This window comes from Limulus polyphemus, unplaced genomic scaffold, assembly GCF_000517525.1.
Source record: "Limulus polyphemus unplaced genomic scaffold, Limulus_polyphemus-2.1.2 Scaffold447, whole genome shotgun sequence".
Classification (NCBI taxonomy): domain Eukaryota; kingdom Metazoa; phylum Arthropoda; class Merostomata; order Xiphosura; family Limulidae; genus Limulus; species Limulus polyphemus.
Window position 1 is genome coordinate 547,333 of NW_013666057.1, and position 14,022 is coordinate 561,354.

General features: G+C 32.1%; 1 protein-coding gene across 1 annotated transcript in view; it reads right to left on the reverse strand.

The window, feature by feature from the left end:
* LOC106458333 (very-long-chain (3R)-3-hydroxyacyl-CoA dehydratase-like) overlaps positions 1-13,779 on the reverse strand; it is a 45,312-nt gene extending 31,533 nt beyond the window's left edge. The window contains exons 1-3 of the mRNA XM_022384525.1: positions 13,479-13,779; positions 7,278-7,394; positions 1,134-1,310 (exon numbers count right to left, since the gene is read on the reverse strand). Of these exons, the coding sequence (XP_022240233.1) occupies positions 1,134-1,310; positions 7,278-7,394; positions 13,479-13,559 (375 nt within the window). The 5' untranslated portion in view covers positions 13,560-13,779. The remainder of the gene's footprint in view (positions 1-1,133; positions 1,311-7,277; positions 7,395-13,478) is intronic.
* Between the last annotated feature and the right edge of the window lie 243 nt (positions 13,780-14,022).

Consider the following 14,022-nt stretch of genomic DNA (forward strand, 5'->3'; position numbering starts at 1 on the left):
CACCATTGTTTTAGTTTTTGAGTTATCATGTAATGAAAAGAAGAACAAGAAAGAAGAAATTCAAACTTTTTGTTATGATATTTACAGACATTTCCAAAACTTAGGACTCAGTTAATACACAGATATTGTTATAAAAGGAAAAACTGTCTATTATTGTAAAGTTCTAATGACCCATTGAGGAGATATTAAAAATACTATTTTGATGAACAATCTGAGTCATCCCTACACAGACAGTGCTATCACCTTTCTCATATTTTTCCTTTTAACTTTATACAATAAATTATTGTGCAGTTTTAAATGTTGGAGTTCTTATTTATTTTGTGAAATCTATGTACAAGAATGGTCACAGAATATATTGGAGCATTTGGTCCTTGAAGGTTATCCTTTCACACCCACCATACAAAAATTTAAATACACCATTTTTTTTCTAGGAAATCATCAATTTCCCTCTTGAATTCCTGTAAAGTGCTGGCTTCCACTACTGCCAACAACAATGCATTCCACAACTCAATCACCATGTAAGGAAAGTTTGTTTGTTTGTTTTTAATTATGCACAAAGCTACACAAGGGCTATCTGTGCTCTGCCCACCACGGGTATCAAAACCCGGTTTCTAGCATTGTTAGTCCACAGACATACCGCTGTGCCTCTGGGGGGCAGTAACGAAAGTAAAAACTTTTAAACTGATGTCTAGCCGGTATTTCCCAAAATTGAAACTTGTGCTTGGTATCATCCTACTATCTTCAAGTATAGCACAAAGAAATTAAAGGCCTTCATCCTTTGATCCCCGTTAATTTGCACTGTTGTAATTTCTGATAACAGCCTAAAATTGTTTTTGAGAAAACAGTTTATTAACCTTTAAATGAACAAAAGTTTTTATGTGTACTTAATAATGTCTACATGGTTTTGAATATTAATTTTGACATAAATCTCCACTTTATATTAACAGAAAAACATTCAAAAGTACAGATAAAACCTACAAACCTTCATAACTTAGGTAATTTAGAAATATCTCTATTTCATTGTAAAATTCAAATACTTGCATCTAGTAATTCAACAAAATATAAACTGACAAAGCCTATGAAATAACTAGAGGAATTTCAAACTTCACAGTTAAGACTTATGAAAATGATACCATGATTAAATTTTCATCCTCCATATTATTCTCTTCTTCTTGAGCAAATAATCGATCAAAGTCAACTTTCAACCAAGGAGGCTTTTTTTCATCTACTGTAAGTTGAGACCAGAGATCCACTGTTACCTTCTGAACTAAGATTTCAACTTCTCTGTCATTTACACGATACTGGCCTGTCTGTATCAAGATTCCAACATTCATACATGATAGTAAGTTTCATATGTATGCAGTTTTTACAATCATTGTTTGCTTTCATATTTTTTTTACAGAATAAAAATCAAATAGAAAAACTATTTCTCACAAGAATGACATCACATTTTGAGCCTACACAGTCTTTTATTCTCTCATAGATACTGCTTTGTATTTTTCATTTAAATTCTAATAATGAAATTGCCCATAAGGAACATTTATTTAATGACCACAAAAGTAAACAAATGAAAAAATAGTGTGTACACACATTAAGACATGGTTTATGTATAATAAATGAAATTACAAAAAAACTCAGCAATCATTTATACAATGTATAATTATGTAAATCAAGAAAATTAAATTATATATTACTTTTAAAGAAGGCTTATCCAGAATAATCATATCTGGAAAAGTTTCCTACGCCTGCTAGGTACTGCAGTTATACATTTCTGTTTACAATTCAGTCTTCCAGATGAGGTTTATGTTTGTTGGTGGAGAGACCAGCCTTTCATTTTAAATTGGCTATTGGCATATTAACAATGGAGAGATCTAAGATTAGAGTTTTTGAGCTATTTAATTTTACCCTTAATGTATGTCACTGGATTTGACCTTACAGCCTGTTATGTTGCGTATCTCTTACTTTCGATCCTAGTTATGTTCAGGTTTATATATTTCAAATAACTTCTTTGATTTTTCTAATGTTACTGTCTAATATTGTGGAATTTACATGTACAGGAGTTATTAGAAGATATCTTAAAATTTGTGCTTTCAATAAATTCTCTTTATCCTGTTGTTTAAAGAAATAGCAAAAGGCTAAGAAAAGTATCTATCCCATTGCTTAATTATCCAATCACTTCAGCAGTCTTGGGAACATTAAGTATGAAATGATATTCTGTTACACCATGGGGACTTGCTGGTAGAATCTATGTAACTGGACAGATACCTGAAAGTTAATTTTTATCATAGATGAATAGCATGATATATAATTACAATACTTCCCTGTAAGAGTTGCTTTTCTGTAGACTTTGGTAATGAGTTTAGACATGAAACTCAAATGTAAATTCAGAAATCTACTTTCATGAGATAAAATTCTTATATAAAAAACACAGAAAATTAACAGATGAAGAAACAAATCTGTGTCAAACTTTCTACACTGACACACAGTCACCCAATTTCACTAAACAAGCTCTCATAGTTCACAACTGAAGCAACAAGTACTTCACAAAATCCAGAGATCAAGATTCGTCATCACTACTTTTCAAAGTTAAGTGATATGATAGGATTTTTAGAAAATACATATTTGATGTCACTTCTGAATAGTCAAACCATCAGGAGCTCCTTCTTTGAAAATAAAATAAAATCAGCCAATAATAATAATAAAAAACATTTACTACTGAATATGTACATAGCATGTGACTACTCTCCACCAATAGTATTGTGCCACCTATATTGTCACAGCTAGCTCCCTCTGCTATTCCTGCTCAATCCTCACTTTACAGAATTGACAGGCTCTAAAAAAAGAACACAGGCAGTGGAGAGGAAGTGGGAAGTGTGTGAGAGAGGTAAGTACCTATCAGAAATACATTTTCAGTTTAAGAAAATGTTAACTTCCACTCTAATTTTACTCCTTGTCACATAAAGCTATAATCGCACATTGCAAAAGTGGAGGGGCTGATGTAGGTGCTCAACATTGAGACCAGGTAGAAAGCGACTGCCCAGAATGAATGGGTGTGCTCCGAGATGAAACTGAAGCACACATATGGGGTACTGCACTACATCTGGAACAGGTATGCTCTTTGCCCTTACAGCAGAAAATGAATCAGATACAGGTGGGAAAAAAAGAATGTGCACAAGTGCAATTTGTTCAGAGAGGTGCAATCCATAATAAAATATAAACTGAATGAACTATGTTGATACCCAGCCTCAACCAGACAGACGAGGTTCCATAACTCATCTTTTGCATTATGAGGTTGAAGATCAAAACAGATAAAAACAAATATAGTGTAACATAAACATAGTGGCTCGGGTATGTGCACCATGTTACATATACTCATCAATCCCAACTGTGAGTGTCATACACCAAGCAACCAGAATTATGAAGAGAACATTAGCAGTCGGCCAAAACCACCATAGGAGCAAGAAGCACAACAAAATGAACCAGGCATTATGGGGTCGTGGCATTGTCTCAACTCAACTGTAAGTATAAGCCAGTATCTGTAACCAGTATTATAAGCAGAAATCATAACTCACCCAACTGTAAATGCAGGAAAGAAACATCCTGCATCCCGAATTACGAGGCAGAGGAAGTCCCCCAAATTCAACAAAAGGAGCAGGAAAAGAACATCCTGCAACCATAATTAATGAGAAGATGTGCTTCTGTTGCACACAACCATAGGAACAGGGTGGTGTCATCTCGAACCCGGTATTACGAGGAGGATCCAGCATAGGTTGGTCCTGCCTCAACCAACAGTTGTACACCTGGGAAAAAAACATACAGGCAAAGTGGAATGAGGGAAACCAGCTTTGTCCTCTTCTCACTGAGTGTAAAATCATATGTACGTATGGTAAATTAAAATTCAACAATGCACTCAGGGGAAAGCCTCCATGGTCCATCATCCCAGCGACTGGGAACTGGTAATGACTCCCTTGTTCCACTGGAAGACAAAAGGGGGAAGTAAATGTAGTTGTGAGTCCAGAGGAATGTCAAACCAGAGAAAGTGCAATGGATGTTCATAAATCCCTATTTTGAAAAGCAGGCTGATCCACCATACCACTGAGTATACCACCAGTGGTCTTGTAGAACACCCCATCTCTACTGTGAGTGTTATAGTACAATAAGTAAACAGTACAGGTTTGATGCAATGCATATATGACCAGCCAATGCCCGCCACAGAGTGGGAACCCATTAATAGTGGTAAAAAAAAAGAGGGTCTCTAAAAAGAAAACATAAATGAAAGGAATTAATAAGAGTTACTTCAGTCAAAGACAATTGGATGTGTGTAGAATCACCATGGGAGGGAGACAATATCCACCTAAGGAAGATATAGCCAGATCATGCAGATAATGAGCAACAAAAGTATTGAAAGCAGTCCACATTTCAGCCCGAACAATCTTCTCCAATGGACGGTAAAGGCAACCAGCCAAAGACATGATGGTGAGATGACAAAGAAATTGATGAGAAGAAAGACTGTGACTAGAAGAAGCAGGCAGTAGCCAGTCATCCATGTAAAGATGAGTGCAAAGACCCATCGAGTGAAGATTTCAGGCAAGAACTTGTACCACCCAACAACACACTTAAAGAGCCCTGAAATGGAATACTCAGCTTCGAGTAATAAATAACTACTGACAATGTGGGCACTGTGGATGAACCCCGAATTGTAGATTACGAAGAGAAAATTTGGTTTCTAGTATCAAGAACATAGCAAAAGGAGCCAAAGCAAAGCTCAGCCCTATGAACAAGAAAGAAACAAACACATCAGCAATGCAGAAAATCAAAAGGAATTTAAGTCCTACACTGATGAAAAGTAGGATTATAAGGCACATAGTTAACACTGATAAAAAAAAAAAATTATCCAGTTAGAACAATAAATTAGATATTAATAGTAGTAATGATAAGTTATGTACAAACTATCTAAACATACCTAGTTAACAAAGTACTTATGAAAATCAAACTGATAAACCATCTATATTTATCTAGTTTACAAAAGATGTACTAATAACTGATGAAAATTACTAAGAAAATAAAGTAATAATCAATATTTAATTTATAATTATCATAAATTAACTTAGACAACAAAGGACACATAAGTAAGACCAACATTGATGATAATTAGGATTATAAGGCACATGTTTAACAATGACAGGTTAAAAAAAAAGTTAGATAGAACAATAAATTACATGTAACTAGTAGTAATGATATGTAACTTACAAACTATCTAAACATATGTACTTACAGTATTTATTAATATTGAACTGACAAATCCTCGAAATTTACTGAGTTTATAAGGAATGTAATATTATCGAAAATGCAAAACGACTAGAATTACCTAGAAAAACAAAGTAATAAACAATATCTAACTTACAATTCATCTAATTTAACTTAAAAGACAAAGGAGATATAAATACCTAACTTACCAAAGTCTGAGCACTGATGGCATGAGATACTTAAATCTCCCACGTGTAAAGAAGGACAAACCCACACAAAGGGCATCTGAGCCATGCTTATCATGGGTATATCCACCATGTGTGAAGTGTAAAAGTTGAACACTTAACACTGGGAGAACTGGAAGCAATGTGAAGAAAGGAGGAGAACAACAAACCTCCACAAAAGTGAATGACATGGTGGCACAGCAATTGGAGCAGGAAAAAGAAAACTAGCAAAATAACATATCTCAAACATACAGCAAAAAAATAATATGCTTCAACTGATGACCTGATTAGCTAGCTCTTCGATTGTATTCTTCCTCAGAAACTTTGTCAAGATGAAAAGAAGAAGAAATCACTGACCAAACGTATGACTAGCTCCCTGAAAATTAAGGCCTGTACCTCTTCTGCAGATAAAATGGAACCCGATTCCTGGGAAGTTGTACCTGTAGCATTTCCAACTGTAAGGAGAATTTCTATAGTTGATACACTAAATCGTGAATTCACACTAAGATCTCTTATAATTCGGCAACAAAAAACAAATAAAAAAATTTGATGAAACAATTGAATGTAAACACAGTAAAATAAAACTGTTGAAAGAAAAAGAGTTGAAACTGCAAAGAAGCACAATCAAAAATGGGAGCAACATGCGAGAAAACACGTTTAAACAATGCTGTGCTAATCGAGGAAGTGAGGATTGAGTGGGAATAGCAGAGAGACTAGTTGTGCCAAAATAGGTGGCATAATACTATTGGTGGAGAGTAGTCACATGCTATGTACATGGTCAGTAGTGGCACAAAATTGGTGGGGTATATAGCCTGGTGCACTGAGCATGAAAATTTTTTCACCAATGTTTAGAGGGCAGAAAGAAGATCGAGATAGCTTTATGTGAAAGGAAGTAAGATTGTAACAGGAAAAAAAAACACTAAACAAAACACAACATTTAACTGAAACATTAGAATAATCATGTGTAGATAGAATAATAAAGATTAAAGAAACTGAACTCAACCAGGACCAGAAATGAAAAATCAGCATCACTTACAATTGTATAAGGCTCCAGAAATAAATGCATTGAGCAACCATAGACCCTAACACTATACAAAAACACAGGTACATTGATAATCAATTTAATTCCAGAACCCTTAGTATTTCCCAACACAAAGAAAATCTCAACTTGAAGATCAAATTCTTGTCCATAAACTTAGTATAGTAGTAGTCTAGAGGAAGAAATAAGCCTCAATGGGCTATTAGCATTGTACTTTCTTAGAAATATAAATGTTTCATATTTTCTAGATTATCACTTAAATTTAAAATCAGTATATGATGTATCTTTAGTACTCAACACAAATCTGACATTCACTGTTTTTGACAGATCTATCAAACTGTAAAAGCTGGTCACTACTTTTACTACAACCAGGTTAATGGGCAAAAGGATGATAATTTGTCACTTAAAAGTAAGTATATAATAAATGTTGTTAAGTTACAGTATATTTAACAATATTGTAGATCTTGAATTAATGCTATCACAGCATATTTCATATGCATTTTTGGGTGACTTCCAGACAAAATAAGAGCTAGTGTGTTTTTAGCTAAACCAACATAATACTTCCATCCCTATTTCTAACTCATCTCGTGTGAAAGGAACTAAAACAAGTACTGTTGTATACAGTTCTATTCTATGTTGTTGTTTTTTACAACCTTTTAAGAATTACAAGTTTCTGAAAACAGTTATGTTTTTAATTACTTCCCTGTACTGATGTGCTCCTAACATAAATATACAAATGAACACATAAAAAAAAAGTTCAACTTTACCTCAGGTATTACGGGTCTACTGAATTCTAACTGAAATTGGTACTTATGTTCTCCTTTTGCACCAATACCACTTGCAGTAAAGATCAATCGCTTTTCTTTCAAATCTATTACAGGATTCTGTTAAGTAGTGACAAAGGAAACAAATAAGTAATTTTGATGATTGTTCTAGTTTGCAGTTAAATCAATAAACGTAACCAAGCAATCAAATGGCATTTTAACATCTTAATAATAATAATAAAGACAAAGTTGAATCAGTTACATAAATTTAATACTCAAATCTACAAATTGAACACCAATTTATACCAAAGTTTAAATACATTGGTTTTCATACCTTAATTGTATGTAGTAGCAAAATTAAATGTAAATTGTTAGGGTGTAACTATCCAACAACACAACTATGTTAAACATTTTGATAAAAGATTTAGCACAAAAGATCACACATAAAAATGCAATGAATTTCAAAACAGACCCAAAACTTGAACACTTTCAAATAGTTAGCTATTCTTCTTCAGGAGAATAAAGGGTAAATAATAAGTGAATGCAATGTAATATATAGGTATAGGATGTCAATGTCACATAAGCCAGACATTCCAGTTGAGTTGACCTTGGAGATTAGCCGACACAGCTGGAGACACTGGTGTCAGGTTTAGTTTGTACAAAAGAAATGTGTACATTACATGAAAAACGTAAGCATGATAATAGTTAAAAATAAGTTAAAACAATTTTCATAGGATAGAAAAATAAAATAAAAAAACATAAGGGAAGAAGAATTAGAGAAAAATGAAGCCATGTAAACTATAATCATTTATTCAGAAAAATAATACACTTATATGAGAAGATGCTTCCCACATGTTAAGTTCTTTAAAAATAAATTTTGTTTATACATAAACTTCAGAATGTTGTAAAAAGGATAGAACTTAGTGGTACGAATTAGTACAGATACTCACCTTATAATGCATGTCAAGGCTAATGATATTAATAATGGTAACTCTGAAGGGTTACAAGCAAGGTGCAAAGAGCATTAAGGGTAGAAATGTCATATAGACTAGAAAAAGACAAATTTAAGCAGGGGTGCAAGGACTACAGGAGATTATTAAGGATACGTCTGGATCAAGAAGTAAATTGGTTAAATTTATAGAACAAAAAATGGCTATGGGGAGATGTTTGCACATTCTAAGAAGTTGTAAAAGTGTACTGGAAACCATGTTTAGTGACTATCTAAATAAATGTAAACAGGCATAACAGAAAGTCTTGTTGACATTAGGTTCATGTTACATGTTTCAGAAGCCAAAAAATCAATACAGTAATTAGTTAAGTTATACTGATGAGTAAGTTGAAAATAAAGATTATTTTATGCAAACACAAGAGGTCTTCAGAATAACTTCCTATATTCAGAGGCTTTTGTAGCATTATTGGTACTGTTAAATATTAGTTAGAACAGGTTAAGTGAGGATAAGAACAAAAGAAAAAAAGCAAAGTGATAGAAGACATGAACAGTCTTAATGAAAGGCAAAAATCTTGGAAAATATGCTTTAAAGTTAAAAAGTTTATGAGTTCATAGTAGTAAAAATGTAAGAGCTGAAAAAGGAAAGTTCAATTAGTATTTAGGAGAACAACGATTTTGAAATTTCAGGTCCTCTCTTCTTATTATCTTCAAAATATAGTGCAAAAGCTTAAGATGAGGAAAAAATAAGCTAGGCTTCAATTAAAACACTTATTTTTCAAATAGGGTGACTAACTTGTCATATGCAATGCTGTCAGCACCTATGTATGGAAGCACATTTTTCTAGTATTATAGTAAATTGACAAATAATGATTTATAAGCATAATGAAGTGATTTTATTTTAGGGAACATGCTACATTTCAACAGAACATCAGTCTGTATTCTTCAGGTAGAAGACAGACCAATGTTCTATCAAAAAACTCAGTATGTTCCTCAAAATAAAAACACTTTATTATGCTTATAAATCATTGTTTGTCAATTCACTATTGCTGTCAGCAGTTATGAAAACCAGTACTTTGCAGGAGTTTAAGACAGCAACTGACAATTTCCTTAAAAGTAAATGGTGGATTTAAATATTTACTTTTCCTCTACTGGGTGTGTAAGGACAGCAATGAAGGACCAAATGATTTTTTGTTGGCTGAAGATTATGTGGGACTCTCTCATTATGTATATTGATAAATTTATTGTATTGGCAAACAGCAAAATCTAACCTATAAATTTCTTTCTACATACATTATAGGGCACATTGTCAGTTCAGTTACTGGTGCTAAAGGTATTCTCTCATAGTAGTGGATATAAGAACAAATAATGTTGCAAACTGTATATCAGAAATTCTGTTTACAAAGTTTAAATAAACACCTCTGGAAGTCTAGAAGTAGAAATATACATGTCTTCTTAAGGGCTAATCTCTTGGTCTAGGTATGCAACATAAGTATTTAGCAGGATCCAATGTTTAAATTAAAGATTATCAGGAATATGCTTAGAGCAGAAAGTGGGTCTTGGTTGGAACTGAGAGACATTTTTAAAGGTAAGTGTGGATTGTATACTATAGAGAGGCTCCATGTTTAAGTACTCTAGATGGTAGAATGTTTGAAGGAGCTCTAAAGAGTTTTGTTAACTCTAGTTTGAACTAAACTTGCATATCAGTGAAAGAATTTGAGAAACTGGTAATAATTAAATCAATAGGATAATTTTGGTAAAGAAAAGATCGGAAAAAGAAAATTTAGTGCATAAGTTAAATTGTAGTTTTTTAGATAAATCACTAATTTGAAATAAACATTCAATAATAAGCTTAGTTACTATTATTCTATTGTTAAGAGTATTAGAAATGAAATGGATGGATTCAGGGTTGAAGCTCAAATAGAAAGATATGATATATAATGAGAATTACTTAAATTTCATTTTACTTGAATAACACTGATAATAGGAATTATTATGAAATTTCAAGTAATGTTACTTAATAGTAATGTTTTTGTTTTAAAAAGGATGGGTCGACTCTATATAAGGGATGAGCAACAGCCTGTTAGAACTTAGCATAAACAACAGACAAAAGGTTGAATCTGCATTGTATATAGGTTATAATCAGGGGTTTCAAAGGTAGAAAGTTTTAAACTGTCATTTGCTATAGGCCACCTGATCAGACAGATGATATGAAAAAGAAATACACCGAGATCTGGTATGTTACTAATACTGATACAATAATTATAGAATACAATAATTTTAGACATTTTGATTAGAATTTGGAATTGTATGGAGTCATGTAGTGAGGAAAGATAACTTTCTTTCAGGAAGATTTTCTACATCAAATGGTCAGATAACCAGCCAAAGAGGATGCTATTTTAGATTTCTTATTAACCACTAATGAAGATGTAGCTACAAGAGTTAAAGTATGCAAAGAGGGATCACCAAATAATTAAATACGAGGTTTATATATATGTTGACCTAAAAAAAAAAGCTAACTTAAGAGCTGAGAGACAGATTTAGGAAATTGTTAAAAGTAAACTTCTGTTGATTAAAGATGCACAATTGGCTTACTGGAACATAAAATTAAAAATCATGTATAAATACCAAAGTTTAATATATTTAACTTGACGAATAGGATGGAACATTTACAGAACTACATGAAGGTTAAGCATTTAGTTAAAAAATAAATTAGTAAATTAAAACATTCTTATTTCAAATAAGAGATCAATGATATGCAAGACTCTTTCATTTTTGGTAGGTCAACAGACAGTACACTTGGATACACGTCTGAGGATTGCAGTGTTACTAATATTACTCCAATTTTAAAAGGGTGTCAAACATTACTCTGAAACTTAGAAGCCAGTTAGCCTTACTCTGAAACTTAGAAGCCAGTTAGCCTTACTTCTGAATTGAGAAAAATCATTTAGTAAAATATCATATTAAAAAAAGGGAGATAGGGAATTGCTAAGGGGAAATCTTGCATATTAATCTGTTTAACTTTCCTATTTTTTGAGGATATTACTTATTAACTAGATATAGAAAGGACGTGGACTTGGTGTACTTAGACTTTCGAAAAGCTTTTGATAGCATGTCATACACAAAAGATTATCTAAGTAAATCAAATCTGCAAGTGTTGGGGAAAAAATAGTTAAGTGGATCATAGGATGGTTGGGTAAGAGAAAGCATGAAGTTGTTATTAATGAAATTCTGTCAAACTAGACCTTTCTTACTAGTGGTATGCCTCAGGGATAAGTGCTTAGGCCTTTGTTTTTCTTATTTAAACTAATGATAATGTAAGGGCATAATTAGTAAAGTTGCTGATAAGATTAAACTTTTGAATATTTCTAGCTATACTGACAATGTCCAGGTATTACATAATGACTTGGATCAATTAACAAGTTGAACAAATATGTGACAGTTAATGACCTTTCATTATAACAAGTTCAAATTAGAGAAATCGTAAACTATTGTAATTTGGATTACACAAAATAACATGTAATGGCATAGTGGAAGATAAGTCACTCAGATTATCAATGAAGTGCCCTTTTGCTAGTTGTGAAACTAAAAAAATTTTAGGATAGATTTATAGACATATTTATTATAAATCAAAAGAAGCAATTATCACTTTATACAAATCACTCATTAGACTTCATATGAAATAGTATGTTCAGTCTTCTTATATGAGAAGGGATATTGATTTACTGAAAAAGTTCAGAGCGCTACTAGAATGATTCTGGGATGGAAGGGTCATGTTATAGAGATAAGTTAAAACCTTAACTTATTTTTCTTTAGAAAAAAAGGTAAGAGGTATTCTTATTGAAATTTATAGCATTATAAGGAGAATTGATAGGATATAGGCCTCTGATTTAGTTGTCCCATATTCTGAAGATAATAGGATAAAAAGATACAAGTCTGAGATGTGAAAAAGACATGCAGGCTAGGCGCCAGTTAAGTTATATTTTCTAACAACATGGTCAGCTTAAGGAATGAGTTTCTATAAGTAGTAGTAGTGGAGGCCAGCACCTTACAAGAGTTTGAAAGGGGGAATAAATTTTTTCTTGTAAAACAATGAGTAGATTAAAATGTTTACCTTTTTTCACAATTTGGTGTGCAGGGACAGTGACAAAAAACAAATGGTTCCTTGTTGTCCATAATGTTATCTTAAGAAACATGCAAAATCAAAGTGAGATTTATATGTTTGAAAAATTAGAAGGGGAATTATTTTTTCTTTGAGAGAAATATGACTATTATGTAAAGAGAAAAATTTGCAAAGGGCTAGTAACAAAACCAAAATATGAGCCACAGAATTTAGATATCATTGAAATAGCTAATAACATTATGGGGTCTATTTAAAAAAAAGAATTTCAGAATAATGCTGTAGTCTCCTTGCTTTTATAACTATTTCTAATGACATTTACTTTAGAAAACTGTATTCCATTTAATTCCCTTGCTATAGGAAGAATATATTTATACAAATACAAGTGTGTACATGTAGATATCAATTGAGACTTAAAAGACTTTGACTACTTTCTACTCAACCATAGATGAATGATAGATATTTGCTTCACATGATCAAAATTGTAAGGAGCTTCATGAGAGGTTTGTTTAAATGTTGGAATGATATTATGAATTATTATGGATACTTAAATATTTGGGGGTAATAGGTTTAAAAGTCCAAACTTACACTTATTTTATTGAAACTAAAAATATTTCTTTGTTAATTACAAGCTTGTGGAAGAGTGCACCAATGCTTAAGTCCAAATTGTAAAAACAATGGGTATATTTAGTGTTGTTGTTTTTAATGTTGAAATAATGCTAGTGTTATTAGATTAACACAGTAAGACTTTGCAACTCAAATTGCATTTTTAGAAAAAATGCTTGTAATATAAGTAAAAACTGGCTTCATATAGGGCATATTCAATTACACACAAAAATTGCAGAAATTTTTATATTACATAATAATATGAACAAAGAAAAATTATGAATTTCCTGTAATATTTAATGTATGAATGGCACATGTAAAACAACTGATAAGACATTATATATTATTTTTATGCTTAAGGCTAGTGGGAAATAACTAACTTATTACTACAATACATTTATCTTCTGTCCATCTGCTTGTTCTTTCATTATCTCTCTCCAACTGTTAAAATGGAATTCTGGTTTTTAACACCATCTCCACTGTTGTATATGGAAACAAGGTTTGTCATATTTGACGTTTAACACAAACATACCTTTACATTATGAAGATCAACACGCAATGAAATTCCCGATTCTGTTTGTGCCCAATAAACAATTGGACTTGGAAGATTCATTCTGTTTAAAACTATTTCAAAATATATTATGTTCTACTCACTTCTTTATATTTCACTTTCAGTAACCTAGCTGTCAGTAAATAACAGTTAACGCTAGTACTACTACTAGCAATAGTAACATATATACCCAATGTTGTCAGTGTCATCTAATCCTAATAATCAGTAAGTTTGAATTCATTATTTATCAAAATCATAATTAATAAATTATCAATAATCATCAGGTAACATGCCAAAATTTTCTTTTCACACAAAGAGCACCACAAGTTAATTGTGAAACTGATACTTCTGAACCAATGGAACTAAAAGTTGAACCCATGAATCGATTCTTCCACTTTCAAGGTTCACAACTGCGATTATCGGTTATTTTCAGACATAAAAGTACACACTATTTTATAACGATATAATTCTCTTTGCCCAATTTTGTTAATCTTTCAATATAATTGAATAAAGCAGGATTACGACC